The sequence below is a fragment of the Trachurus japonicus genome, chromosome 20 (genome assembly GCF_045865225.1).
Source record: "Trachurus japonicus isolate A0001 chromosome 20, Traja_1.0".
Taxonomy (NCBI): Eukaryota; Metazoa; Chordata; class Actinopteri; order Carangiformes; family Carangidae; genus Trachurus; species Trachurus japonicus.
The window spans coordinates 12669936-12697482 of NC_140926.1; the positions used below are offsets into that span (position 1 = coordinate 12669936).

Consider the following 27547-nt stretch of genomic DNA (forward strand, 5'->3'; position numbering starts at 1 on the left):
ATTACTTATAAAATAGTGACTATTATGTTGGACAGCGGAGAGGTAAATGATCATATCCAAAAAAAAAAAAAAAAAAAAAAAAAATGTCTAGCCTAATATTTTCTCACTTCCGCATTTTTTCCAACAGTATTATCATTTTATAAAAACGGTTAGCCTCTCTCAAAAATGAGCAGGGACATTGACCAACAACAACAAAATTAATTTTAATTTCTTAGAATTTTTTATAAAGCTTTTTTTCTTTTTTTTTTTTAACTTTCAGTGTAGTTCAGACAATAAGGCGGAACGTGTATCTCTTCACTTGAAATTCCGCGGAAGAAATTAATCGCGGACTTGTGTTCACACGAACTGGTTCCGGGTATCAACAGTGCGGTGGCTAACGTTAGCTGGGACGTAATCTCCACTCCTCATCCGTCTACAGAGTGGTAAGAAACGATGTTATGTCTCTGCTACACGTTGTTATGTGTTGAAGTGTCTATGGCCGTTTGTCTAATCGGAGCTCTTAACAACCGAACAACCGCTAACGTAAAATAAAGTATATCGTTTGATTAGCATGGCGTTAGCTTGCGAGCTAACAGTGATGGCTGCGAAATCACTAATAAAAACAGTTTGGGCTGCAAACGAGACTGCGACAACCGTAGTTTCAGTTAACTTGGATTGTAGCTGACAAGTCTAAGTTATATTTATAAACATCCGTCTAAACGACAGCGAACATGTGGCTCATATCTGTTCGCTATTTAACGTTAGCGCAACACTGGCGTTTCACGGAGACTGTAAAAAAAAAAAAAATCATTAGAAAATGTAAGGCCTTAGCCAAAGGTAATGTTAACGTAGGCTTGATTGGCTAATGCTAAAGCCTTGGCGAGACTACATTGTTTGTAAGAGGTTGGTAATTTGTCTGTGTTTCTCTGCAGGGTTAAAGGAAAGTCCGGAACAAGATGGGTGAGTGATTAACTGACCTACATTTTATCCACTATATTTCATAGATTCGTAATGTTGCTTATCAACTCATAAAAGGTCCGTTCATATCATAGTAAATATGTGAGCTGAATCTCATTTGTTAGCGTTGAACGATATTCTATTCTCCAAAGATACTCCCAGGCAGCAGGACAGTTGGTTAGATGTGTCAATGTGTTACTGAGGCCTTTAGGTCACACCTGTCTGAGATGGTCAGTTTGTGTGTCCTCGCAGATGGTGAAGAAAGAACCTATGGTGGCTGTGAAGGGCCAGATGCCATGTACGTGAAGTTGATCTCTTCAGATGGCCATGAATTTATTGTGAAAAGGGAGCACGCCTTGACATCTGGAACCATCAAAGCCATGTTAAGTGGGCCAGGTGAGGATTCAATTCGTTTGGTTTTCAATTGCAGTCCATTAGGAATCTATGATGTCAGAAAATACATAACCATCAGCTAATTTGCCAGGCATCCTTTGTTACATCCTCTGCATTGTGACACTTTTTTGGTAGCTGTGAGCGGGGTGAGCGTGGTATTGGCTTATGGTGTTTTCTATCCAGACTGCCTAATTTCTCCCTTTAAACTTATTATTTAGACATGCACTTATGACATATACTTAATGGTATCCCTTATTTACAACATGTTCAATATTCCTGAAATAAAGATGATTTTCTTCATTGAACTTTGTGCTTTATATGAATAGATGCTTCCCCAGAAAAATGTGTATCAGATATTTCTGGGGAAAAGCAGATTTGTAGGTTTCATCTTCCAAGAGCCTGGATTTACATCTTGGACTTGAACTAGAAAAGTGGCAGAATATTATATTTTGTCATTTGCACTTCTTAAATGAATAAAACTTAACTCTATATTCTACACTGAATATCTGTAAATATATACAACCAACCACTACTAGATTAAAAATCAACATAAAAGTCCACCCACTGCAATTGCTCAGTACACCATTCACCTATGTTATACAAGTTATGACAAGGGTTATATTTTGATTTTTTTTTAAAAACAAACGTTTTTACCCATTTGTCAGCTTAGTAATTGTAAAATGTACAGTATAGACTCCCAGTGTAACTGCTCACCCTCCTGCTCACCATGTTAATAGGAGCTTCACTACTGGGCTGCATCCCTTCAGAGTATGATATATGATACTATATAAAGTTGTTTAGAAATGATTGTAATGATGATACTTTGCTTGCCTATGTGTGGGAGGGTTAAACTGACTGATTGATCATAATGATCATGATTATAAAGGTACTGGTGTTTAGTTCTGGTTGTCCAGCTGGTGGCACTATGTGCCCTGTCTACCATGGTTTTGTTGCCTCCTGTTCTAGACATTCTTCTAATCTTTATTTTAAAATGCCTTTTCTGTGTAGCCTCTTTTAGAATTAGTCTGCTTTACAACAAGTTCACTGTACGTTTGTTGTTATTTCTGCTCACAACAACTACTCTAACCGTCCATCTGCAGGTCAGTTTGCTGAGAATGAAACCAATGAAGTGAACTTCAGGGAGATTCCTTCTCACGTCTTGTCCAAGGTCTGCATGTATTTCACCTACAAGGTCCGTTACACCAACAGCTCCACAGAAATACCGGAATTCCCCATCGCTCCGGAGATCGCACTGGAACTGCTCATGGCTGCAAACTTTTTGGATTGCTAAAGTTACAAGATAATTGATCTCTTTTTTTTTTTTCTTTTTGCATATTTAACTTGTTTTGTCATGTAAACCATATGAAACACGAATGAATCTATCCTCACACTGAGTATTTTTTTGTTTCTTTTTTAGCACATGGCTTTCTGTTCTAACTTTATTAGTATTAAAGGATTTCATTTTAATCTAAGAAATGGATATGGCAGGCTACATCCTTTCCCAGGAATGTGATGAATGTGCCCCCTGCCCTCGAAATCTTTCTTCACCTCTCCATCTTAATAAAGACCTGTTTGGTGAGCACTTTGTTTCCAGTTGCCACCTTGTTCCATCTGCAATACAACTGACTTTAAATATGACTTGTATTTTGGTTTGTTTGAAGGGCCACACAGATGGCTGAACATGAGACAATAATCTTCTTAGAATAATGATATAATATGATTATAGTAAACATAATAATTTTACCTTTTAAGGTCACACAAAACATATGAACATGCCTCCAATATGTAAACATGGATAAACTATTTCCGTTGTGCTTGCATATAACTACAGGATATAGCAATGCTTTTCCAGTGAATTTGAGCTGTCATCTAGCTGATGTGTCAGTCATATCAAGTGGGAGTTTGGATCACACCCCAGTTCACTGTGACAGAGTGATGGGGTTTGTTTTTTACCAGGAAATATGAGGCTTTGTCAGATGAGTGGTCAGCTGGGGTGAAAAAAGTGCTAAATTTGTTGTCAGATAAATTAATATACCTACCTTGTATTTTACATTTTAGCTCATAGGGAATGAAAAAGTTATCAGGTTTTAAATATGGTTTCTGAAGATTACAACAGGGATCTTGTTCAGTGTTTTACTGAACTGGAAATAAGATGATTTACCGCACAAATGTAAGAAAAGACACACTAAAGGGCATTCTGGATATATTATGCAATTAAGCACTCCATTTATTACGAATACGAATTACTTTATTAATTGCTAAAGGAAATGTATGTCTGTCAGCTCATCTACATCTACCATTTGCAGAATAATTAAAAAGCCTGATGGCTGTAGGTACAAAGATCTTCTGCATCTCTCCATACTGCAGTGAAGAGAGAGGAGTCGTCCACCACCGCCGTTTTCTGGGTCCATCAAGGTGTTATATGAAGTGGATGATCTGAGTTGATCAGAACAGTCTCCACCATCTCATCTTCAGTGCGCATCTCTCCACCACACCCCCCAGTGAGTCCATCAGGGAAACATGATTGAAGTCTCCTGATATTATTGATAAGTGCCTCAGGATGTTTAGCCTGTACCCTAGAAACGACTTCATGGAGAACTAACATAGAACTTCAGCAGTTAGTGGGACGTAATAAAATATTGTTATGATTTGGATAAAAATATATTTGTTCATATGTTATAATGATATAACAATAATGTTTATCATTATGTTATAATAATTTAATTATGACAGGAAAAAACTATTTGGTAGGCAGATCTTCTCCCCTTGAGCAGAGGTCATTGACCCCCTCCAACGTCCTGCCAGTGCCCTTTTTTCTTTAAAAAAAAAATCTATTTTATTTGACTTGAATGTAATTCTGTTGCAGAGCTGGTAAATAGCTCCAGTGAAGGACTTAAAATGACTGAGGAATGACCACCGGGGTCTCATGGTGCCTGTCAGCGGTTTGTTTTCGTCTGTCACACACGCACGCACAAAAACAACCCGACGTCTCCCGTCACGTGACTCCCTGACGTAACGTACAGTCCTCCACTCTGCGCTGACGCAGGAGGGGAGGGGGGGTACCATCATGGCGTCGATGCAGGTAAGACTACAGTTGACAGCGATCGCATATTTATAATTTAACCTGACCTTCACTCTCGTCTTTCCGGGCAGTTTATTGTCTGCTTCATTTTCGTACGTGTATTTATGCGAAGTAGTGATGACAGTTACGTAAAAGCGATGACATTCGTCCTAAACTGTTCGGGGGTTTAGCGCTTGGTCTTTTTGCTAGCAACACAACTAGCCCATCATCATCATCACCAACAGAACCAAGTCAACGCTAGCATAGAAACCAGCTTCCTGGAGACATATGTTGAATTTGTATCTGTTTAAATCGTGTTTATAATTTCTTAGCAGCAACACACGCTCAATAAATAAACACATATGATGTTACGAGTAGATATTCTGTATATTTCCAGCGGTGTTGTGGCTGTTATTTGGCTGACGGTAACATTAGCTAACGCTAACGAGACGGTGCGCAGATTGAGCAGTTGCAGTCTCCTCTTGAGCTGAACAGGTGCATCGGGTTTGAAGAGAAAGCCCCTGTCAAACCGAGTTACATTTTCCCTTATTTATAAAACCCAGAACTGCCTCTTTATAACTCGGTGACCTCGGTTTGTCGTTCACACCTAAACCTCATCGTGTCATATGTCCCCTAATCGTCTGTTTTGTCCACACGGCAAACGAGATCAATCAGTCAGGGGGGAGTTTTGCTCCTAACTACATTAACACAGCTATAGTCGCGTCGCCGTTATATATATATATAATGCAAATAAAACATAATTTATATTTTGTGGTGGTTTGGACGTGTGTGGGGGATGTTTTCTTTGCCTATGCTGTGCTGTTTTGTTTGTTTATTATGGGCCATATGTTACCATGACACTGTAGTTTGAGTGTGGCAACAACCCAAACACATTCTCTCCTACAGAAAAGGCTACAAAAGGAATTATTAGCCCTGCAAAATGATCCACCCCCAGGAATGACGCTCAACGAAAAAAGTGTACAGAACACCATCACACAGTAAGTGTCTTTTATTTATTTTTTAAGATAATCCTTTATTTGTCCCACAGTGGGGGAATTTCCAGGGTTTGCAGCAGCAGACAGCAGCAAAGAAATGTATATGACAGAATAGCAAATAGCAACAGCAGTAAAAAGAAGCCAGTATTTGCAATAAAGTATGGTTAAGACAAAAATAATAAATAAGAAAAAAGAAAAATATACTGTATACAAATTTGAATTATGTTTAGTGCTGAGAGCAGCTCTTGTAGAGTCTGACAGCTGCGATAACGCATGTCATTCATGTGTTCCAGCTTGGCAGCATTTTCTAACACAGTAAACATGAGGGCAGCAGGATAACCTACACCCACAGCAGTCATTAGGGCAGGTTTGCAATCTATGAATAAACACAAATCCCGTGTGGCTGTGTAATGACCTGTCTCATCACTATGAGAGGACAGTGTGGTGAGTGGAAGGGTAAATGTCACAGTGGGTAGGAGGTATTATTAAGACTCAAAAGCTCTCGTAGCCTCAGCAGACACGGGTGGGTGGGTGGGTGAGGAGGAGGGGGAATCGGGGTCATTCCAGAGACTGGCAGCTCTGGCCCCCTCAGTAGAGTGTCTCTAATGCACAATGTCACTATTCATCCATATAAAATATTTAATGGTTGGCAATGCAGGAGCCGGGCTTGGGTAGCAAGGAGCAGAGGCTGCTTAGCTGACCTTCCTGACTGTCTGTCTGTCTGGGTGTCTTGGTGTTCCCCTCGGATGCCTGTGAATACTGTTGCAGCGTGAATCAAATTGTGTCTGTTAAGCAGTAAGGATGAGTAGTTGCTGTCCTGTAAATGGATTCGATACAAAAAGTCTGGCCGACATTCAAATGTCTTCCGGCCTCAGGTTTGCATCTTTGACTTTGACAGTTACTCCTATTTGTTGTGTGGGGCCAAAATGTCTTCCAGCATCACCACTGCTAGGCAGGCAATACGTGTCTCAGTATGTGTAGGGTCGGGTTGGCAACTTTCCCGTTACGTGACAAGATTCCTGGTTGGATTGAAAGAATGTTAGGCGTTTGTGTGACTGACGCGTCCTCCAACCTGTATAACTGGCTTCTTGGTCTCAGGTTTGTAGTGGTATGCATGATGGGAGTGTCTTTTTGTCTCCGACACCTCAGTCTGGTTTGACTTTCTGTTAGGGGGGAAGAATATGCAAAAAAAAAAGTTCGTGTCAAATAAAGCATGACATGTACTGAGGCATCTTTGTAGCATCACAATGACAGGAATGGAGGGGGGGTGGGGGGAGTGGGGTTGTGCTTTTATCGCACAATGCAGTAAGATACAAACAGCCTGTTCCTGTTTGACATTCAAGTTGACCTTATGCAAACAGAAAAAAACCTCACTGGTGACAAAGCAAATGCGTGTGATGGATGATAAGGTGACCCTGTGTTTTTAGTCTTATAGCTTTTGTATATAGCACCCTAGTCTCTTGTGCTGTATCATTTGATTACGATATCTTTCAGATGACTGTGTATACGTGTGTGTAGGTTCATGTCAGCTATTGTAAACAAGGAAACTGCTGCTTTAAAGCGCTGTACAGTCTGTTATGTGTGTACTCGCTTTTTTCTTTGCCTCCACTCTCACTAAATGGCTCGGTGTTATTTTTGTTGACTGGATCATATAATCACCAGGCTGTGGGGAATTTGAGCAAGTTGAGCATAATGTCCTTGGAGTTCTTTCCTGTGTTCGGCGTGGGTTGCCTCAGGTGTAACTCAGCATCTTGTACAGTGATACTGCCTCTTTGCTTCCTGGAGAAAAAATGCAGTTCTTTTCAGACACTTTTGATTTGACCCCTGAATTTTTCCAAGGGTGACGTTTTTTAAAAGAGAAGTGACTTTGCATGTAGGCCTGAACGATCCCGTGCCTCGGGCTAGATTCGAAAGCGACACAAGGATATGAATACGAACAACAGCCACAAGTCTCTTTAGTGTCCTATCTGCTTGCCTGGAAGAAATTAGGTCAGAGATTGTGATGCTGCCATCACCGTTCCCTTTTCTTCTTCTGAGCTTTTTCTGCTGTGTGTAGTAGGCCATCCCCTTAAATGTTCTGCCCTGGACTTGAATTTTTTGTCTTGTTTGCCGTTGAAGCTACATGTGGCCCCCGAGTTTGGGGCCGCATGGAGAAAGCAGACTGTCCTTCATCCCAGGGCACAGAACCAAGCCCCCTGTGTTTGCAATCATCTACCATACAGAGCAAGACACCAAATCCCTTGCAGCTCAGTCAGCACAGTGCTGTGGCCAGGCTGCAGAAAGCGAAAACAGATTTTGTCCACAGGATCAATAGAGTATCACATTATTACTAAACCACTGTTATAACCCAGCTGAATATTGAATGTCACTGGAATGAGTCAGGCTGAGAGAGCTTTTGATTACACACTTACTGCAGCACTGGCAGCTCATATTTTCTATGAGTCTTTTTTAATGATAATGAGATGTGATCTATTCGAGTTGTTCTGTTCATGTTCCAAGCTAATCTACTCCGTTGTGATGGGACTGAAAGATAGAGCATTTTATTAAACAGTCTTATTGTGTCATTAATCATTGTTTTAATCTATAATCAGTGGAAGTGTAACTGAGGCAGATGGGAGAGTCGTTAGTTTTAAAAGTCTTTTACGTTAAGTACTGAACACTGAAGATGCTGGTGATGCTAAAAGTAAAAGTCAGGCATTCAGCAACATTAGTAGACGTCACCCTCAGGGGACTGAATGTCTCATGTCAGGGTTTTATGACAGTTCATCCCATTGTTGTTGAAATATTTCAGTCAGACTGTCAAGGAAGTGGTAACCTGATAACACGACTAGGAGGCATTTGGTAACTCTGGTGTGACTTGCATCATTATCTTAAAAAAACACTGGACAACTTATCCGCCTTCAAGTTGTCTCAGGGTACAGGAATTAAAACAGAAAAGTTAACTAGAATAACCCAGATGTAAAAGGATTTCATTGAGGAGCTCTCGAGGTCACTGTGTCCCTCACCTTTGACCTCTCTGACCCCCCCAAATTTCATCAGTTCATCCTCTGTGCTTTTCAAAATTCTGAGAGCTAAAGTAATTTTGAGTTTCAGAGTGAAAATGTGAGTGCACTCAAAGTGAAAAAACCTGTTATAGATACCAATTGAAACTGTCAACAAAGTCAAACTTTTAGCTTTTAGCTCTTTGGACACCACCTGTGTTTTGACTGAGTGTTTGTTTAAGTGAGATGTTGACCTTTTTTTTTAATATTGTGCCTTTCCTTTTCAGGTGGATTGTAGACATGGAGGGAGCACCTGGCACGTTGTATGAAGGAGAGAAATTTCAGCTGCTTTTCAAATTTAGTAGTCGTTATCCTTTCGATTCACCTCAGGTAAGCAGAAGTCGCCCTGCAACCTTGATGTATGTGTGGCTGAAAGTGAGGTGCTGTTGTAAGTGCTGTTCATTTATCATCTTATCATCTTATCTCTAGGAACTCCTGTCTGTCTTACTGAGCTGCATGACTGAGTGTGAACAGCAATGAATGAACAAACAGAATTGCAGTTTCGACTATACCGTTGAACTTCCATGGCTTAATTTAGACTTTTTTGTCGAGTAGAGACCACTGCAGCTAAAAATGGCCATCGTATGACGATTCTAAATAGCTCTATTACATTATTACAAGTTATTGTGAAGCTGACCAAGTAAGGCTATAGCAACAAAATACCTGTGTGTACTAAATAGAGCAGGTCTGTGTTTTGTTTCTTAAGAATTCGGCTCTCCATTTGGACATGTTTTCTTAAATGTTCAATTGCGTTGCTTTAATGGTCCAGGATCCATTCTCAGTGGCTGTTTGATCCACAGAGTGGTTACCAAGCACACATACGTATATCCTACTGGTTTGATGCTGCAGTGTGTGTTTTTCCAGAGGTGTCGTTTTCCGGTCAAAATCAAAAGCTGAAGACCTGTGTAAACAATCCTCTATATCCACTCTCTGGATGCCTGCACTAATCACCTTTGCAGTTGTCAGTGGAATGAATCTCAGCTCGGAAACACCGGAGCCAGGAGTCACTGACAGGCAGCAGTGCAGGGCTGCCACTGGAGCCATGTTTGAAGGGATTAGTTTAACTCAGCAATCTTGTTTCACTCATCAGGAGCCTTCCTACCTAAAAATAGAGAACGAGGCGGTGTCGACAAAATTAGATAAACTCGGCTACTTAGCCACTATCCCTTCAAATAGGAAGGACGGGCAATCACAGTGGGTCCTCTCTTGTACTCCCCCTTGAGGCCCCCAAGGGAGCCCTAGTCTGAGCTGCTGCAGTGGGTTTGTTGTGTGATCTTCAGATGTAAATCTGTGCTGCACAAATCTGAGTCAATGTGTGCTGCTTTTTGGAAAAGACCCACCCCCACAACAAATGCTCTAATCATTAAAGACCCAGTTAGTAACGTTTGCATCAACAGCTTGGAGCCTCCATTTCTGCAGAGCCCCATCACAGAGGTCACCATGTTCTTACTTCTGTTCAAAGAAAAGAAAAAAAAAACACATAGAAACACAGACACATTTCCTACCAGAACATAATCACATTTGTGTTGTTAACCATGCTGTGCGTAGGCTGAGCAGTTGGAGTTGTGGGAATTGTCACGGCCTGGTCCAGCCCTTTGTAACACACTTCTGTCTGCCAGTTTTCAACAGCTAAAACCTTCAGGCACGTGCTCCTCTGGCTTTCCCAGCAAATGTTCTCAGTTTAGCTTTTCTTACACAGGGGAACTTGCTAAAAAATAAGACAATCAGTACAATTGAGGAGGTATAACCAGAGATTAGTTAGTCTAGATAAATTAGTTGAGAATAAATGAGATTAATGATTATTTGATTGTGGAATTAGTTGCTAAAACATATGAATTGTATTAAGGAAGGGGGAGCAGAAAAATCAGTAACAGAAGCACAGGTGGATACAAACATACCAGTAACTGAGGCAAGGCAAGGCAAGGCTTTATTCATGTAGCGCATTTCATACCAAGGGACAACTCAATATGCTTTACAAAAAAACTAAAAATTTAACAGTAAGAATAAGAAATAGGGAAAAAAAATCAGAAAAACATAACATTTTTCAAAATTAAAATAAAACCCCAAATAGTAAAAAAAAAAAAAAAAAAGGAATTCAATATAATTAAAAGCAAGAAAAAAAGAATAGAAGAAAGTACCGAAAAAAGAGAAAAAAATATATAACAAAATAAAAACTAGACTAAAATAGAGCATGCAATTTGAGTTTGCAGCATGAAATACTGATTTGTATTAAACAATTAAAACTGAAAACCTTAAAACTGAGGTCGAAAAGCAACATGTACAGTAGATTACCCATAGTGCCTCTCTGCTCAGATCAGAGATTTCAGTAAATATTTTAACTCTCTAGGAGCTCGGAGCTTTCATTGGTCTTGATGTTTTGACAGTCGTGCCAGCTCTACTCTCTGCTCCTATCTGTAACACCCATACTGCCCCCCCACCCCCCACCCCTACCGCAGCCCCTGCAAAGTGAAGCCCGCACTCTCCTGTGTGACTGTATCTGGTGCCAGAGTGCCTCCACCCATTGTTACCCTTCACTACCCTTCTTACCCACTCTGCCCTCTCTCTACTTTAGCAGCACAATCTTGACGTCCTCTCCTCATCACACTTACTGTATCTCCCCGCTTAGCCCTGAGCCTTGCACCCTTTTAATGGCTAATGCCCTCTCATCCTTTTTAGTGAAAATGTCTCCTCCCTTTAGTCTCTCATTCTCTCCTCGCCTCTCTCACCCCACCCTGGCCCCTCCGCCCTAATCCCGGAGCCTCATGTCGCTGTAGAGGGCTAAGCCTGAGCTTATACAGCAAGTCTCATTATTTTCTGTCATTAATGGGGGAGAAAAATCGAAACTTTTCCCCCAGATACTAGTTGTGTCATACAGTAGACCACCACGATATTTTCAATTCACTTTTGAAAAGAAGAAAAAGAAGAAGAAAAGCTTTATTGTTTCTGCTTAGCGTCGCATACTGTACTCACCACTGCCTTTTGTTCTGCTGTTGCAGGTAATGTTCACGGGAGAGAATATACCTGTCCACCCCCACGTGTATAGCAACGGTCACATCTGTCTGTCTATTCTAACGGAAGATTGGTCACCAGCCCTCTCAGTGCAGTCAGTTTGTCTTAGCATTATCAGCATGTTGTCCAGCTGCAAAGAAAAGGTACGAAGCCTATAATGACGTCCGGGGGCGGGATAACTATGGTGATTCATGTAAATTATATCTTTGTTAAATGTTAAGTCTAATCTCTTTGTCTCTTTGTCTGCAGCGACGACCGCCTGATAATTCCTTTTATGTAAGAACGTGTAACAAAAATCCAAAGAAGACAAAATGGTGGTATCACGGTGAGTAGCTACTATGTTCCTCTGACCTTTTTTTGGTGTCAGGACTCAAGTAAAAGAATTTCTTCATATTCTAAACATAATGTCAATGAATTACTTCTGTTTGCCTTTGCAGATGATACATGCTAATGTACAAACTTTGTAATAATCGTAGAAGAAAGAAGTCCTACTGACCTACATAAAGCACTTTTTAATCATTCAGTCTTTGAACTCTGACCTTTGACTGGAACAATGGACACCAGGCGCTGGAGGCTCTTGACTGCATTTCCCCCCCGCAGACAGATGGATGCATGTTTTAGTCGGCTGTAATATAGAGAATGAAAATAAAACGACCATTTAGATGCACCCGAGATGGATGGTTTCTGGCAGGAAGCTAGTAATGCAGCGAGCAAACAAAGTGGATTTGTAGTGAGATAATTATAATTCCTGTTTTAAGATTATTATTGTTACTTTTTCGTTTGTGTATGGGTGCATTTTAAGGTCCTTGTGTTGTGCAATAATAACTGATGGATGCATGCTTGGGCCTACAAAGAGAAATCCAAATCTAAACGTTTTCTGGAAGGGATCGGACCATCATAACCCCAAGAAAATGCTTCATCTGTTTGTTTTTTTTAAAATTATTCTTATTATGCACTGTGAAAGTATCTAGTTTAAAAAAAAGGCACTATGAGTACATTATTCCCAACTTGCAGTTGTACTGTAAGCAGTCCTCCTTATTTATCAGGTTTAAAAGGTTTTAGTTTGTAACCACTTTATAATGCGTACACACAATTTTCCTCTTCATCTTCCAACCTGAAACCTGGTTGCAGTTCTTCCTGCTGTTGGACAGAATGTCGGTACAGGAAAACAACATGCGATGATAGATTAATCAGCTGATGACCTCAGTGTGCATCTCCTCGTAAAGTTGGGCTGAACCCATGTAGTGTTCACAAGTCCGGCGTTGAAGATGTGCAGCGGCCTCTCTTCCATTTTAAAGAATGTCTGTAAGAGAACATTGTCGCATACTCCGTTTTTATTTGTATGATACTTTTTTTTTTCTTTTTTTAAATCTCATGCTTTAATCTTCTAAAATGTTTGATTTTAAATGTCTTGAGTTCTTTTTTGTACTGTTTTTCAACTAGCTGATACTTTGAAAAGGGGGGTTGTTTTGATGGGTCAGTATGTTTTGATTTTTTTTTTTCTTTTTGTATTTGTTATTTAATTTAAATCTTCGTTTCATCTCCAGAAAGCTAGTGAAAGATGAAAAGGAGAGTCTTTCTAGAAGTTGTAAAGAAAAGGCTTTTGTGATTCCCCCTGGTCAGAGTTTTGGCTCAGGTACTTTTTTCAATAAAGAGATCACCTCTAAAATGATACCTATCAGATATTTTGAATTTAACTATATTTTCACCAAAAGAGACTGTTATGTTGTAAACTTATAACATGTCTGAAACTATTGTATATAAGTCTTTAAATTGCTGGATGATGTGAAAGAAATTAGCAGAGGATGCATTTCCTTTATAGCAGAATGATAATAGGAGTGCTTTATTTCATTGGGCGTTAGTCTGCATCTTTTGCTAATTAGGTTGTGTACAGACAGCAACAAACACTACTGTTGGTAAAAAATAAAATAAAATAAAAAGTTTAGTAGTTTTACAGTGGGGATGCATGCGATTTTAAACCCTACTTTTTCTTATTGGCATCAAACATTGTGGCAACTTTTAGTCTTTCCATAACTTAAGTAATGGTTTATGGGATGGATATTACAAACCTCATCTCCAGAGGCTCCTTGTTATTACAGACTGTAATCACTCCATTCCTAAAGAAATGTTTATTGCCATCCAGTCAGAGATACTTGAATTTTCCATCTTGGGTTGTTTGTGTTGCATTTGCTTTTTCCAGGGTCTAGCTGAGTTTCTTGAATGAACTTGCGTGAATGTGATGATACTCTAAACTGTAGAGGAGATTACCACAGCACACTGCTATCTCAAAACTATATTGATAACTTAAAGTCATCTATTTAACCAATGGTTTTTAAAAGAAATAATTATTAGCTTCATTGTAATGGTCTTGTCTGCTGTCACCGTGCTGCGAGGAAGAAGACGGCGGGACTGAAATGATTGTGTGAAAGCAGTCACAACAGCATTCATGCGGGGACGAAAAAGCCTTCACCCAGTTGGCAGTAGATCAGTAGAGATTTGAAAAACTTGCGAGTGAATATGTTACAAGGGTTTGAAGGGTTTTTATTTTATTTTTTTTTGTTTTATTTTCTTTCCTTTTCAATGTGGTTTGAACTCTTAGCTTGCAGGTTGTTGTGAGTGATCAACACTAATGAGGGTGTGTTATTTATATTTGAAAAATTTGTTCTGGGATGTGCAAGCTCCATGTAATAGGTGCCTGTTCATTTTCATAATCAATAATAAAAGCAAAAATTCACTTTTACTCAGTCTTTGTTTGCACACTGTTTGAATATGAAATGCGTCTTTTTTTTTCTGCAGCCTTTATGATGCTGCTAATGCTAAATTTATATATAAGCAATCTACATTAAATGTACCAACCTATAAAAATATAAAATTTTAAGTCTGATGCACACTATCAACCATGCACAATTACATGTGGGGAAACATTTCAAGCATATTATTTCAGTGAGCAGAATGAAGGCATTCAATACAGGCCCTGAAATGCACAAGTTGTTCTTAATGCTGGAAAAGCTTCAATAAGTTGTTATTCAGCAGCAAAATATGGAGGGATTCTTATTATATTACTATGTATGTGTGTGAGAGGTTAAACCCAGTGTAGTGTCTTACCCTGTACCCTATTTTATTATTAAAACCCTTTATTGACTGTTGAAATATTCAGCAATAACTGAGGCAAATGTGGTTTGGTGGCACCATCTACTGGTCACATTAAAATAACACTCTCACATCTGACTGTGTGGAGGAGCCACCGTTTATATTCTCACTTTTAGCTGTTCTTACCCATCAGAAATGTCACTGCCTGCATGTTGTTTCTCTGCAATTGGTGATTCACTAAACTGAATAAAGTCTGACTGAGACAGGTGAACAAGCAAACACCTGCCCTGCCACAGTGTTCATGAGCAGAGACATTAAATTCTATCAGCAGCAGGGAAGGCGTATCTGTAAAGATCTATTTGTTCTGTGTTTCTGACCAAAACAATCCATATTTAAGTCAATTGCCTCTATAATTAAGCTCATCCGATGGAGAACCCTCCCTGATAGAAAATAGGCCACACTACCTTTTTTTCCCCCCCACATTTTAAATTCACAGCCTAATGTCAACTGTTAAAATGCATCACATAAAACGAAACTATTCACAAGTTAATCCACTAGATAAATTCCCTGAGCAGATAACAAGTTTGAGAAGATTAATTTAGGTTCTGAATCAAAGTTAAACTGTAGGCTCTGAGGAAGCACACTAGGACTGAACCATTCTCAGCACCGCGGGGGTGTCCGATTCATTCAAGATTCACCTGAAACTCTAACCATTGCGAGTTTGCGAATTTCACCGTTTAACACCGACCAAATAAACACAACGTAAACTTCACTCGTGAAATATAAATTATATCAGCCATTTGCCTGCAACGAGACTTGTTTCCATTTTCTGTACCCAGACAAATTACGTGGTCTGTTCCCTCTTCTATCCAGTTCTCTTTAGTGTTTGCCAATGTTGGAGGTGTAACTGGGGTCTGGCCCTGGACAAAGGTAAAAATTACCCTAAAATATTTGTCCCTTTGTTGTCAGATGTGTCCGGATTGCTCGTCACGCTGTCGCCAGTCCATGTATGATGTAGCGTCGGACTGAAATTCCCCCAGACTTTCGTGGAGGATGGGGCGGTGTAGGGAGATGCCAGCAAGAGGGGTGCTCGGCCGCTCAGCCATGATGAGCTTTAACCGGCTAAACTAGCGTAACTGGAGGCGGCTAGCTAGTGTGTCTCCATCAGGAAGACCCGTGGAGACACATTCGTGACAGCATGCGTGCCTGTCCGTTCAGCTGGCGTGTTTTTAGGAGCTGACATTTGCCGGGACTAGCGTAGTCTCCTTGCTGGTAAAAAACGTTAGCTTTCCTGGCTAAAGCTGGACCCAGCAGTCGAGGCTGTGGTGGTGGTGGTGGTGGTGGTGTAAGGTTCAGGGGGTTGCAGAGCAGAGACAGCCGCTGGAGCTCTTGTCAGTCAAGTCAGTGAGTCAGTCAATGCCCTAACGTAACACAACCTCCATTATTCAAATTACTGCCTAAACACCACCACCAGCCGTGAGTTCAGGTCGCTTGTTTGGCATTGTACTGTAGGTGTGTGTGCATGTTTGCTGCGAGAGAGTGTAAAAGACAAAAGCGAGGGAGACAGTACTAGTGAGTGACCCCTCTGAGAACCTCAGTGGGAGATGCACAGGGAGGAATAAAATAAATTGACTCCGTGCAATTAATTAAGGTCACGCAGCAACACTAGTAGAAAGTGCATTTTGATTCGTGCACATGGTCGATATGTGTTGGTTTGTGCTCGTGCAACTGACTGCACTGTTGTTTACTTCAGTGCAGTCCTGCTGCTGCTGGCCCTCAGCTGTAAACAATGTAAGCAACACCTTGTAATTGTGATTTCAGGGGTGAAGCTCAGGGTGGGAATTGAATCCCGCGTGATATCCAAGATCCGTCTTCATTAACCAAAGAATTATTTATTGATTTTTGTGTGTGTGTGTGTGTGTGTGTGTGTGTGTGTGTGTGTGTGTGTGTGTGTGTGTGTGTGTGTGTGTGTGTGTGTGTGTGTGTGTGTGTGTGTGTGTGTGTGTGTGTGTGTGTGTGTGTGTGTGTGGACTCCTTGCATTGATCTGTCAGTTTATATCAGGGTATCATGGTGGTTAATGATATTGTTCACCAACACCTGAAGGAGCCGGGTTCAAAGCTGCCCCGTTATGAAGTGCATACTGCAGGGGTTCAGTTCTCTGTCTGACCCCTTTGCTCTGACCTCTGTGAAGGTATGAGATTAATTTCCCAAATTTCTCTCCAGTGCCTGCCCCATATTAATGTGAACCAGTAGTGGATGCATTTTGGCAAGATGCTGTGATACGGTTTGTGCCTTTTTTTTGGGTTGAGTTTTTGCTTGCAAATAATCATTGATGAAAAGCACATGTACCTTTTTATATTTCTTATTTGCCTTAGCTGATAGCTGCAGGCCACGACCTGTGTTGTGAAATTGCATTCAAAATATTGCATGATGGATACATGAAAGGATAAAGAAGTCAAAGTGTTTCATTGGACCCTCTCTGCTGTTCGTGTCAACCTGTGTCAACTGGGTGTAAGGCCACGCACCTCTTCTGCAGTCTCAAATAAAATGTCATTGAACGTCCATTGTCTTGTTGAGGCTGCTATCACAGGATTCCCTTCTTTTTCCGGGGAGCTTAGCAGCAGTAACATGAGCAAAGCTCCTTCAAATAAAGGTTCATTGTCTGGGTGTATTAGCTGCCAGTGGATCAGAATGTGAGATAGGCCCAGGGCTGCTCAGTTTGAAGCCTGTTCTCCGGGCTTTGCCCACAGATTTTTTTGTCAAATGACAGTGAACAGCTTCAAAAACTGAGCAAAAATGAGAGAGGATTTATTCATATTCTCGTGTGCGTGTTTGCTGCTTAATACCTACTGATGTCCAGTCTGTGGTAATGCCAGCAACCTAAATTATTACAAATGTAACCTCTTTCAGTAAATGTCTTTTTTTTCTCCTCTAGTTGCCTATTCAAAGTGATATCTATTATAGCTCAGGCAGGGCAGTCATGTTTTCATCTATGTCTTGGTGTTTATTTGTTTTTCTGCAGGATTATGCAAAAAGTACATAACTGATTTGTAACCAGGGATGGTTCATGGGTCAGGGAAGAAGTCGTTAAATTTTGGTGCAGATCTGGTTGAAGATACAGAATCAGGAGTCAGATATATTAACGGTCTTGGGATCTTTGACCATGACGCTTGGTGTGGCTCCAGATCATTTGGATCTTACAGACATGTGGAGGATTGTTTGGTATTTGCAGAGGGACTGAATGTGCTTCACCGAGCGCCACACTAGTTACAATCCGCATTGATCGGCATGCTTCAAACAAACTTGAGAGTTGATGAGTGTCGTCTGCTTTCAGGAATAGAGCATGGCTCAAGTGAAAGTACAGACCTCAGCACCCCTGGCTGGTCCTGGCCTCTCCCCCGGAGTTCCCCCAACGGCCATGTCCAGCCCAGGATCCCTGGGTCTGCAGCCCTCTGTCAATGGCACAGGCCCGGCCCCCACACCCGCCTGCCCCGCTCCTGCAGTCGGATATGGGGACGCCCCTGTGTCTGCCACACCGCCAGGTATAGACTTAACAGAAACGTCTCACTATAGCCAACCATTATTGTACAATTACTGTGTTTACATTTCATACGCACACTCGTATATTAATTGTATTAATTTTGTGACAAGGTGAGTCTGATATTGATTCAAGCCACAAAGGCAAGTGCTAATGAGAAAGCACTGGACTGACTAATAAAACCTTTTCCCCTGTGCCTCTGACCAGTTTCAAATGCAGGAGACAACTCAGCTCCGGATTACATTGTACCTTATGGTATTGATCAGACAGCTTAAACAGAATGCAGCATTTTCCAGTCGATGAAACAAATGTTTAACACTGCTTATGTTTCATTCCTTGGCACATTATACAATCTGAGCGTTCGTCAGTAATTAAATTAGTGATAATTTTTCTTGCCATTAAAAAGGCTGCACTCACTATGAGCTCTAATCTTGAATGAGGATCACTCGGCCGTGTGATGATGTAGCTTTCAGACAAATCAAAACACACCTGAGCCCCAGCACATCTGCTAAATATCTTGAGCTCGTGTCTTCCCTCCAAAATCAGTTAATTAGCTTTTTGTGGGGTTTATTTAGTGAATGTTTTTGTTCCGCATAGGACGCGATGATAACATGTTACATTTGTATTAGGCAGTGTTTCTGACATACACAAGCACATACACGGCACAAGATGAACGCTACACTGTATGAACATCCCATGCCAGTAACTTTATGAAATTATAAATCTCCTTACATGATGATTATTTGCTTATATCTCTTATTATAGCTAGGGATTTTATCATGTACTCTGCTGTGCTCTCTTTTAGGCCCGCCCCAGGAGAACATGGCAAACCCTAAAGAGAAAACTCCAATGTGTTTGGTGAATGAGTTAGCCCGTTTCAATAGGATCCAACCACAGTACAAGCTCCTCAATGAGAGAGGCCCTGCACACGCCAAGGTGAGTACTTGTGCATAGGAACATCTTTTTAAAGGACTGGATAATATGTTCACTTTTAGATATGAGAAGGGAAAAAAACTCCAGTGCCATTCTTTTCCCTTTTTTCAATGAAGTGTTCTCCAGTCCTCATAAAACTGATTGGCAGGATTGGTGCAAACCTCTTTAGGAGCTGCTATTGTTGGCCTCTCACTGTTGTCACACCCAAGATACACTCATAGTTTTTCCCTCACAAGAGGCTGATTAATCTAAACAACTGCGGTTCAACCGCAAACAAATTGCTTGGAGCCTGGCAAGATGGATTCTCACTTACGGGTAATCCAGCTGCCTCGATCACAAGGTTAATGTCACGCTTGCTATTTCTGCTGAATACACAAAGTTCTAAAAGCGTCAAGAATCTGATGGAGGGTTTGATTGCTTTTTGTGAATGAATAGTGGTTATGTCGACCAAAAAAATGTTGTTGCTGTTGGGTAATGTCTCTCCCTCTGGGTGTCACTGTTCCAGATCTTCACAGTGCAGCTGACTCTTGGGGAGCAGGTGTGGGAGGCGGAGGGCACCAGCATTAAAAAGGCCCAGCACTCCACAGCCGCCAAAGCACTGGCCGAGAGCGTCCTTCCCCGGCCAGCGCCCCGCTCCCCTAAAGTGGACGTCAACAGCAACCCAGGTATCACAGCCACGGCAAAATCTCTTTTTTTTTTTCAACGAAGAATGTGAATGCCAGTTGTTAACCTTTTCCCCCTCGCTTAGTATATTAGTCTTGAATGTCACAGAATGTCATCAGGATTTAAAAAGCAAAATTAAGTTCAATTAGATTTATTAGGATTCTGGTGTTGTACAAACTTCTAGCTGATGTTACACTGCCATGAATTACAGAGGTAGGGATTATGAATGAGTTACCATTTGTGTTATTAGTTATATTTGTGCTTTCCCTGCTTTCAAGCGTCTACATGGCTGCTGTGAAAAAGCCTAAAATGACGTCTAAAACCAAAGCACTGTCCTCAATTTCATCATATAATGCAACATCTTTTAGTTTAGCTTCAATTCTCCTTCTCAGACCATGTTGTTGTATAGTGCAACTATGAAACAAAGTAGCTCATACAGAGAGACATAAGTGAAGACCTAGAGACAGAATCACAATATAGCAGTTAATATAGTTGTGGCTCATTAAATCAGCTTGTTTCACTATATATTTGCCCCCCCAGGACTCTAGGAAGCTAGAGTTCATTCATTCAGACTTTACAGGAGTAAGTCTCACTGCTTTATTCCAGCTATATTGGAGCTTTCCTTTTGTTGTTGCATTAGAGCCCTCTGCTGGTTTAATTATTTCTGGAGCTGTGTGTGGTGTTCAGACTGAAACACTGTGTGTCCTGTTGAAAGGGGATGGGAACAACTCAAGTCACCTCTCAGAGCGATGGCTATTCCCTACTTTTCAGGGGCAGGTCCGATCATAAAGTGAAGTGCTATGGGAAAGAAAAAAGATGGTAATTGCAGTCCCTTACTGCCCCCACCAATATTGGAAAGTGTCACTTTATTAGATTTACTCTGATACTCTGAGGAGTTGACTTCTAGGCAAAGCTCTCAAACCACTGGATATATTTAAATAATCCTTGTTCAGAACAAAGCCGGAACAGACCCTTTTGACTAAAGCATGAGTGCAGGCTTATGTTTAGTCTCTGGCCAAATTAATACCACTAGCCATGTCTTATCTCTCCTGCCCTCTATGGCATTGTGGTAGTCAAAGACATCATAGCCAGTTCTTAATGGGATTAAGAAAGCCCTGTGATTGGTTATGCAACATCGGCGGGGGAGCTGTAGGATTAGCGGGGCATGCATCATATGAAATCAGTCAGGGAGAAAAGTTTGACAGTTTTTTTTTTTAGCAGAATACAGCCAGCCTCATGTGCACCTGTATTTTCAACTGTCATACTTAAGTGTTTATTTAAGATTCCTTGGTTTTAATCTGCCATATCTAATGCAGTCTTTCTCACACCTGGTCACACAGGCAGTATAACACCCACAGTGGAGCTGAATGGTCTGGCCATGAAGAGAGGAGAGCCAGCGATATACAGGCCTTTGGATCCTAAGCCCATGCCCAACTATAGAGCTAACTACAACTTTAGAGGGATGTTCAACCAAAGGTGAGCCACCGTACACTGAACTTATTCACCTGCCTACACCAACGCATTTCTGCACCGCAAACTCACGTAGCTAATGATGACACGTCGTGTGCTGTGTGATCACTTCTATCGATGTTTGAGCAAAATAGAAGAACAAAGAGATACGATCCAAAAATGGACACAAGTGTGGACAGAGGGCAAGGTTGTGTTAATACTACATTTCGTTTCTATGAACATGGTTGCGCTCGCATGTTTGTTGGGATACTGTATCGTCCTTTAAAGGGACCCAGAGGAGTTTGCTTTTGGCTATAAAAGAATATCATATTAATGTGGATGAATAGCACAATTGTTAATGGGTCCGTTTTCGATAAATATATAGTTTTGTCTTTATAGTTATTTTGATATTATTATTATTAAGTGGTCAACTCGCCCAGCATTTCCTAGTTTCTGTTTCCCGGACGCTGCCGGGTGGATCATGGGAATAATGCAGGCAGACCGCTAGTTGGCATCGTTTATGGTCGGAACTACGACGGTATCTGATCGTCTTCGAACCTCCGACTTTCGTTCTTGATGAATGAAAACATTCTCCGTCTTGTGCCAGTCCAAGAATTTCACAGTGCGCGCGGAGGCTCATAGGAAATGTAGTGTGAAAACACTTCGCTTTCCGAAAGTCCTTGTCATCCCTTTAATGAGACATGGGCTGTATACAGATAACGACCTTAGTGGAGAAAGAATGACAAATTTTCTGTCATGCGAAGCCGCCACTTTAAGCTTTGGTGGGAAATGTAAACTATCTTTGTAAGATTCTTGCCACATAACACATATTATGTGGCAATTGCTTTGTTTTCCTTATCCACATTTAAAAAAGAGAACTCTGCATTTTTTGAATTGCCCCAATCTGGAAAAATTTCATTTCGGGTGCTTGAAACGCCTGCTTAGTGTGGAATGAATGGGTTGTTGGAAAAAAAAAAGAAAAAGGATGAGCTCGAGATTTATCCAACTTGCCTGAAACAGCATTGTTTGTTAAATCCCACGGGCTCAGATGTGTGTCAGACGTGGTCCCCCGCTCCATATGTTGACTAAACTGATGAATGTGGTACCCTCAGGAGGTCGCTTTGTACTCAGTCTCTGTCAACTTTCTTTTCAACTTCTTCTTTTTTTTTTTTTTTGCTTTACTGGAACCATCCAGCTATTTCCAAAACTTCATAAAAACGCCACAGAGGTGCAATTAATGATCCCCTCTCCCTCAGTGAAGGAATGTTATTTAGGGTCTGTTGATGCGTAAGGGTGCCTGCCACTAAATCCAGGTACACTGTGGTTCTCACAGGGAGGAAGACAGGATCCCATATTTAGGCTTGAATAGACAACAACATGGCGATTATCCACCCAGGAGGGAAAAAGTAATGTAAATTACACAGAGAAAGAGCCCACGGTGCAACTTTTATATGCTTTTTGTGCAAGACATAAATTGTTTCCGTTTTGTATACACTTAAAAAGTTTGCTTATCCCACAGTCTCGTACTCTGGGAACCTTTTACAGAAGTGGCAGTATTTTACACTGTTGTCACTGTTATAAATATTTTGATATTATATTAAATACAGAGGCGAGGTGAAACAGTTGTGCACACACAGTTTACAAAAGTTTGAGCTATGTGGCTCCAGCACACAGTTCCTGAGAAGATGTCAAATTTGATAAAACATGCATTTATCACTGTTAGTTTAAGATACATCAAGTCATTTTCAGGAGTCGGTGAAACTCCCTCCAGGTGGCAGTGTTCCCTTATTTAAGAAATCCCATAGCACTGGTTTTGTAAGGTGATTGAGCACCCATTTTGTAACATGAAAGTTAGGAATGTAGTAAATGTATGTAGTTTTTGTATTATATATGGTCCTCTGCTGTGTTATCTACAAAGCTTGAATCCAAAATAATCACAGTTAAACACAGAAACGTAACAGAGAAATATATATGTTTGTTTTACTTTTTTTTTACATCTACGTTGGCTCCTTAAATTCCTTTGGTAAGGTGTTCTGACGCCAAATGTGAGGGATTTAATTTTAAAATGTGGACATGTTGCCAGAAAGTTATCCGTGATTCAGTTGCAGTGTTGGGTAACTGTGTCTAGTCAGCAGACAGTCTAGCATCTGGCTCACATCTTCTACTATTTGATCCACACAGGAACAAACAGGGGGTGAAAGACAAATGTCTGTGGGGCAGAGGAGAAAATCTGTTTTCCAGCATGTCTGTCAATGTCATATGTCACAGTGATGAGTTTCTAAGAGACAGCCAGTATCAATTCCTCATGGTCTGTTTTGTTTTCTTATGCCACTTTGTAAGCGCGCAAGGGAGGGAGGGAGGGAGGGAGGGAGTGGACGGAGGCATGTGGGGGTAAGGGGATGTGTGTCCCTGACACACAGAAAAGACACGAGAGCATATATTATCCCAAGGTCACTTATGTTTTCACGGGGTCTCTTTCTTTCAATGTAGTGGAGCCCTGGATTAATGAAAGCGAGACCTTCTGAATATGAATTCTCTTCATCAGATGACTGACTGTGTGGTGGAGTGACAGGCCATATCCACAATCAGTCACCTTAATGATGCTGCAGGGAAGCGAAGGTTTCCATATGCCCATGTCCTTACCTATTATGATGAATAAGAGTGATCCGGAGTCATGTTGATGGAAAATCTTACCATTAAAAGGGCAGCCTGGCTCTGATCCATCAGCGCTTTAATCACCACCTAGACCAGTATTGATTCATTCAGAAAGTGCCCTGATGAGAAAATATGGCGATAATATGAAATGTGCATTTATCAGCGTCTTAATGAATCTTATTTATGGCGAAAGGCCTGTGCATAATTCCTCTCCACCCAACTCTACATTTAAATCATTAATTCATCCCTGTTATAATGCAGTCATAACCATGCCATTGTTCATTCCCAAATACCGAGCATTCTCGGAGCGATGCGTGTCTTTCAGCTGATTTAATCAGTTAGCGAGATGCTATGTAACATTATATGGGAATCCAGCCCAAATGATTCACAACTATGGTCACTGAATCAGGAAAAATATTTGTGTTATCAAGAAATGTGGTTACATCAATGTTTGCTTCATGGACAATCCCCGATTCCCGTGTTATCATTGGAGCACCTGATTCCAATGAGTCATACTGGACTCCTCCAGTATAGACATCAGTGGCACTCCCAGCTTTCCTCCTGCTGCTCTAATCCCAGGGGACGGGGGAGGCCTGCATCCTGGATTCTGTCAGTGTTGGAATTTGGATAGGACTTGCCCTGTTAGAGCAAAGCGGAGCGGTCAGAAGCCGCCCACCTTCTCCCAGCCCTCATTTGGTTATGACAGTAACATTTTGTCAGCTGGAAGAACAGTGGGCTGAATGACTGGGGGAGCTGACATTTCCTCCTGTGATGACGTCCAGATACTGAGCTGCTCGTTACTGCTTTCTTTATAGCAACCTGAGAGGGAGACAGAGTCACCTGTGCAGCAGTGGACTCAGTACCTATAGAAATGGTCAGTCTGGAACCGCACAGACAGGCATCCTACTTTTTGTTTTTTATTTTTTTAAAGCAGCATCACTCAACTTTTTTTTTTTTTTTTTTTTTTTTTTTTTTAAGTATATTTTTTGGCTTTTCATGCCTTTATTTGATAGGACAGTTGAGAGTGTGACAGGAAATGGGAGGCAGAGATGGGGGGAATGACATGCAGGATAGGGCCGTCCGACGCGGGACTCGAACCGGGGCCGCCTGCAGCGAGGACTATAGCCTCAACACATGGGGCGGGTGCTCTACCAACTGAGCTAAACTCCGCCCCTCAACTTTTTTTTTAATGCTAACAGTGTATGACTCATAATGAAAAACCACCTGACGTTGCTGCTCTATGGAACTCCTCTTGCATCTTAGATTTCATAAAAGCTGATGAGTCAAAAAGCTGACAAACTAACAGCAGACGGACAAACTAACTGCAGCTGGCTCACAAATGTAATTCATATGTATTTTACAGCTGAAGAAACAGACCTAGACCTAAGGATCTGGTGGAGACCAAACCAAAGTTAAAAATGTAGTGATTGTTGAACATATCGTTACCAGCAATTTCTCTTAAATAAGATAATTACAGTATATGCCAGTGTTATGTTTACAGTTTGATGCACTGTCATGAAATGATTGTTGGTTTAAAAGAAAGTTTATGAGAATTAATCACAGGTTTGTGCCTTTTACTGAAAAAAAAGAAACAATCTGATCATGAAATGAATCAGTGATATTAATTTATTTTTGCCTTTTATATGATAGGACAGTAGAGAGAGACAGGGGAGTCAGGGAGAGAGAGAGAGGGAACAACACGCAGCAGCATAGTGCTGCAGGTTGGACTCAAACCCAAGGCTGCTGCAGTTAGGACGAGGCTTTGTGATTCGTTCACTACAAGGTGAGCATCTCCTCATGTTTCTGAACATGCTGCTTATTCCCCAAGACCACATTTTTCTGAACTGTCCTTACAGCAAAAGAGCTACATCTGCAATTGAACAAGGAACCCAGTGATTCTTGGACTCTCCTTGCACTTACTGAATAAATGTAATACTTAAACTACACCAAGGTCTCCCACTGCACTGAAGCTTTAGCGTTGTCTCTCATTTGCAAGTCGCCTTGGATTTTGAAATTGTCAAACGTGTGATAGGAAATGTTACATAGTTGCATTCAAATTATGTGACAATCGGTGTAACTCAAAGGGTTTAATTAAATGCATGGTATTTAACAATCAGCATATATGAAAAGAGTGACTCTCTTTTACTAACTATTATATTATACTACTATATACTATTAGTGTCCTTGTAGGATCAATGACAACTTTCCTTAGTGTGTGTGTACATGAATATGCGTGTTTTTTTGTAAGGTTCTTGTAAGAAACACGAAGAGACGTTGGCGATTGAAAGATAATTATCATCATCAGTCATCCTTGAAAAATGAATACCCTTATAATGCCTGCAACATGTTAGAATAACATCACATGGCAAAACTATGGCACAGTCATAAAGAGGGCACACACACACACACACACATACACACAGGTGTACTTTGTCATCTACGTCTCTAATTGAGCCAACTCGCTCACTGAAAAGGCAAATCTGCCCATGAGCAATTTTCTATGTTCAGCATTTCCTCTCATCTCTTCCTATATGTGGAGGTATCAGATGTCCTCTGAGGTTCTCTTCACACAAGCGGCCTCATCTTTTTTTTTCCTCACCATCTCCCGCCCAACATTACATTTTTTTAATATAGCTGACTGGCCTGTTGGGCTTTAAAAACCTCATGTAGCCTAATCAGGACACTGTGTACTCCATGGGCCACTCAGGCGTTCCACAGATATGGTTTCTCTTATCCATCCCATCGTCACTGCTGCCCTTAAACAAAAGGGGGCCTCCCAAAAGCCTGCTTCAGATGAATAACTTTTTTTATTACATTACATTTTTTAAGAAAATCATTACATATCCGTACAGGACCCTAAATCAGATGCATTTCACTCAGATACATAAATTTCCACGGGCGACATGCCAGAACAAAAGATAATCTATCCTAATTGTACAAATGGGTGTAAACTTATAAAGCTGTGTTTTATTGAGGAGAGTGGGGGTGGAAGAGAGGAATACAGGTCCAACATAAACAAATGCTTGGAATGATTTGTGCTCAACAGACTCAATGACACAGAAGTCTGGTCTCTCCTTTCATCTCCTCCCCTCTGAGTGGAGTTTCGTGTTTGTGTATCCTGTGTGTCCTCCTCTCTTCTTTTTGCCTTGATGTATCGAATGTAAAAACAAACCCGAGATCACTATGGAGGAAGCAGAGCACACATAAGTAAGGGCACCTTTGGTAACGCTGTATCTCGGTGATGGACAACTGTTTGTGCATCTTCACAAGAACTTAAATCTGTTGTCCTTTACCTCACTGTACTTGTATCTTCTCTCAGGACATTCGACTGTGTGTTGAGAGGTTGTTTGAGTTGATGGATATCAGCACCACTGTGTAATCCGTGTCAAATCAGGTTGTGAGTGTGTGTTATCATGGATTGATCCACAATTTTGCCTTATCAGGAGGACAGTGTCCTCTTTGTCGTTGTTGTGTATTCATTTTGTCAAAAAGCAGCAATTTCATTATATTTAAACATCTATCTGTGAATTTCTGACTGAAGAGGCATTCGAATCCTTTACTTAAAGGGACATTGTCTAGGAATCACTCCCATCTAGTTGTATATCGCCATCTCATTCCAACTCGATAACTCGTATTATTTATGCTGCATTCACGTGGAATCGGGCAGATGGACGACAACCGCTGCACGTAACAGGATGAACAAGCCTCTATGTACTGTAAACAAGTGGTCCGTCAGCACGAGGCAAAACGATACACACGTGTTGTCATGGCGATGTCTTATTG

At 41.0% G+C, this 27547-nt stretch overlaps 3 protein-coding genes across 3 annotated transcripts in view; all 3 read left to right on the plus strand.

Annotated features, from left to right (window-relative positions):
- The first annotated feature begins 340 nt into the window (after nt 1–340).
- eloca (elongin C paralog a) lies at nt 341–2911 on the plus strand. Its single transcript, XM_085763502.1, has 4 exons — nt 341–422; nt 912–939; nt 1189–1332; nt 2430–2911. The coding sequence occupies exons 2-4, from the start codon at nt 936–938 to the stop codon at nt 2618–2620; spliced, it is 339 nt and encodes a 112-aa protein (XP_085619628.1). The 5' UTR covers nt 341–422; nt 912–935; the 3' UTR covers nt 2621–2911.
- A 1471-nt stretch (nt 2912–4382) lies between these two features.
- ube2wb (ubiquitin conjugating enzyme E2 Wb) lies at nt 4383–14175 on the plus strand. The gene is made up of 6 exons (XM_085763738.1): nt 4383–4411; nt 5297–5388; nt 8654–8756; nt 11423–11578; nt 11685–11760; nt 11873–14175. Exons 1-6 carry the CDS (start codon nt 4397–4399, stop codon nt 11884–11886), a joined length of 456 nt encoding a protein of 151 aa, XP_085619864.1. The 5' UTR covers nt 4383–4396; the 3' UTR covers nt 11887–14175.
- Nucleotides 14176–15396: 1221 nt separating this feature from the next.
- The window catches only part of stau2 (staufen double-stranded RNA binding protein 2), an 86105-nt gene continuing 73954 nt past the window's right edge, over nt 15397–27547 (plus strand). Inside the window, exons 1-5 of the mRNA XM_085763504.1 lie at nt 15397–15455; nt 17861–18068; nt 18870–19000; nt 19503–19662; nt 21001–21136. Of these exons, the coding sequence (XP_085619630.1) occupies nt 17870–18068; nt 18870–19000; nt 19503–19662; nt 21001–21136 (626 nt within the window). The 5' untranslated portion in view covers nt 15397–15455; nt 17861–17869. The remainder of the gene's footprint in view (nt 15456–17860; nt 18069–18869; nt 19001–19502; nt 19663–21000; nt 21137–27547) is intronic.

What these genes read in the sequence shown, in the direction of transcription:
- ube2wb (XM_085763738.1), top strand. An exon ending in ATCCTTTCGATTCACCTCAG is followed by an intron (nt 8,757 to 11,422) that starts GTAAGCAGAAGT and finishes CTGCTGTTGCAG; the next exon opens with GTAATGTTCACGGGAGAGAA. An exon ending in TGTCCAGCTGCAAAGAAAAG is followed by an intron (nt 11,579 to 11,684) that starts GTACGAAGCCTA and finishes CTTTGTCTGCAG; the next exon opens with CGACGACCGCCTGATAATTC.
- eloca (XM_085763502.1), top strand. An exon ending in AGCCATGTTAAGTGGGCCAG is followed by an intron (nt 1,333 to 2,429) that starts GTGAGGATTCAA and finishes GTCCATCTGCAG; the next exon opens with GTCAGTTTGCTGAGAATGAA.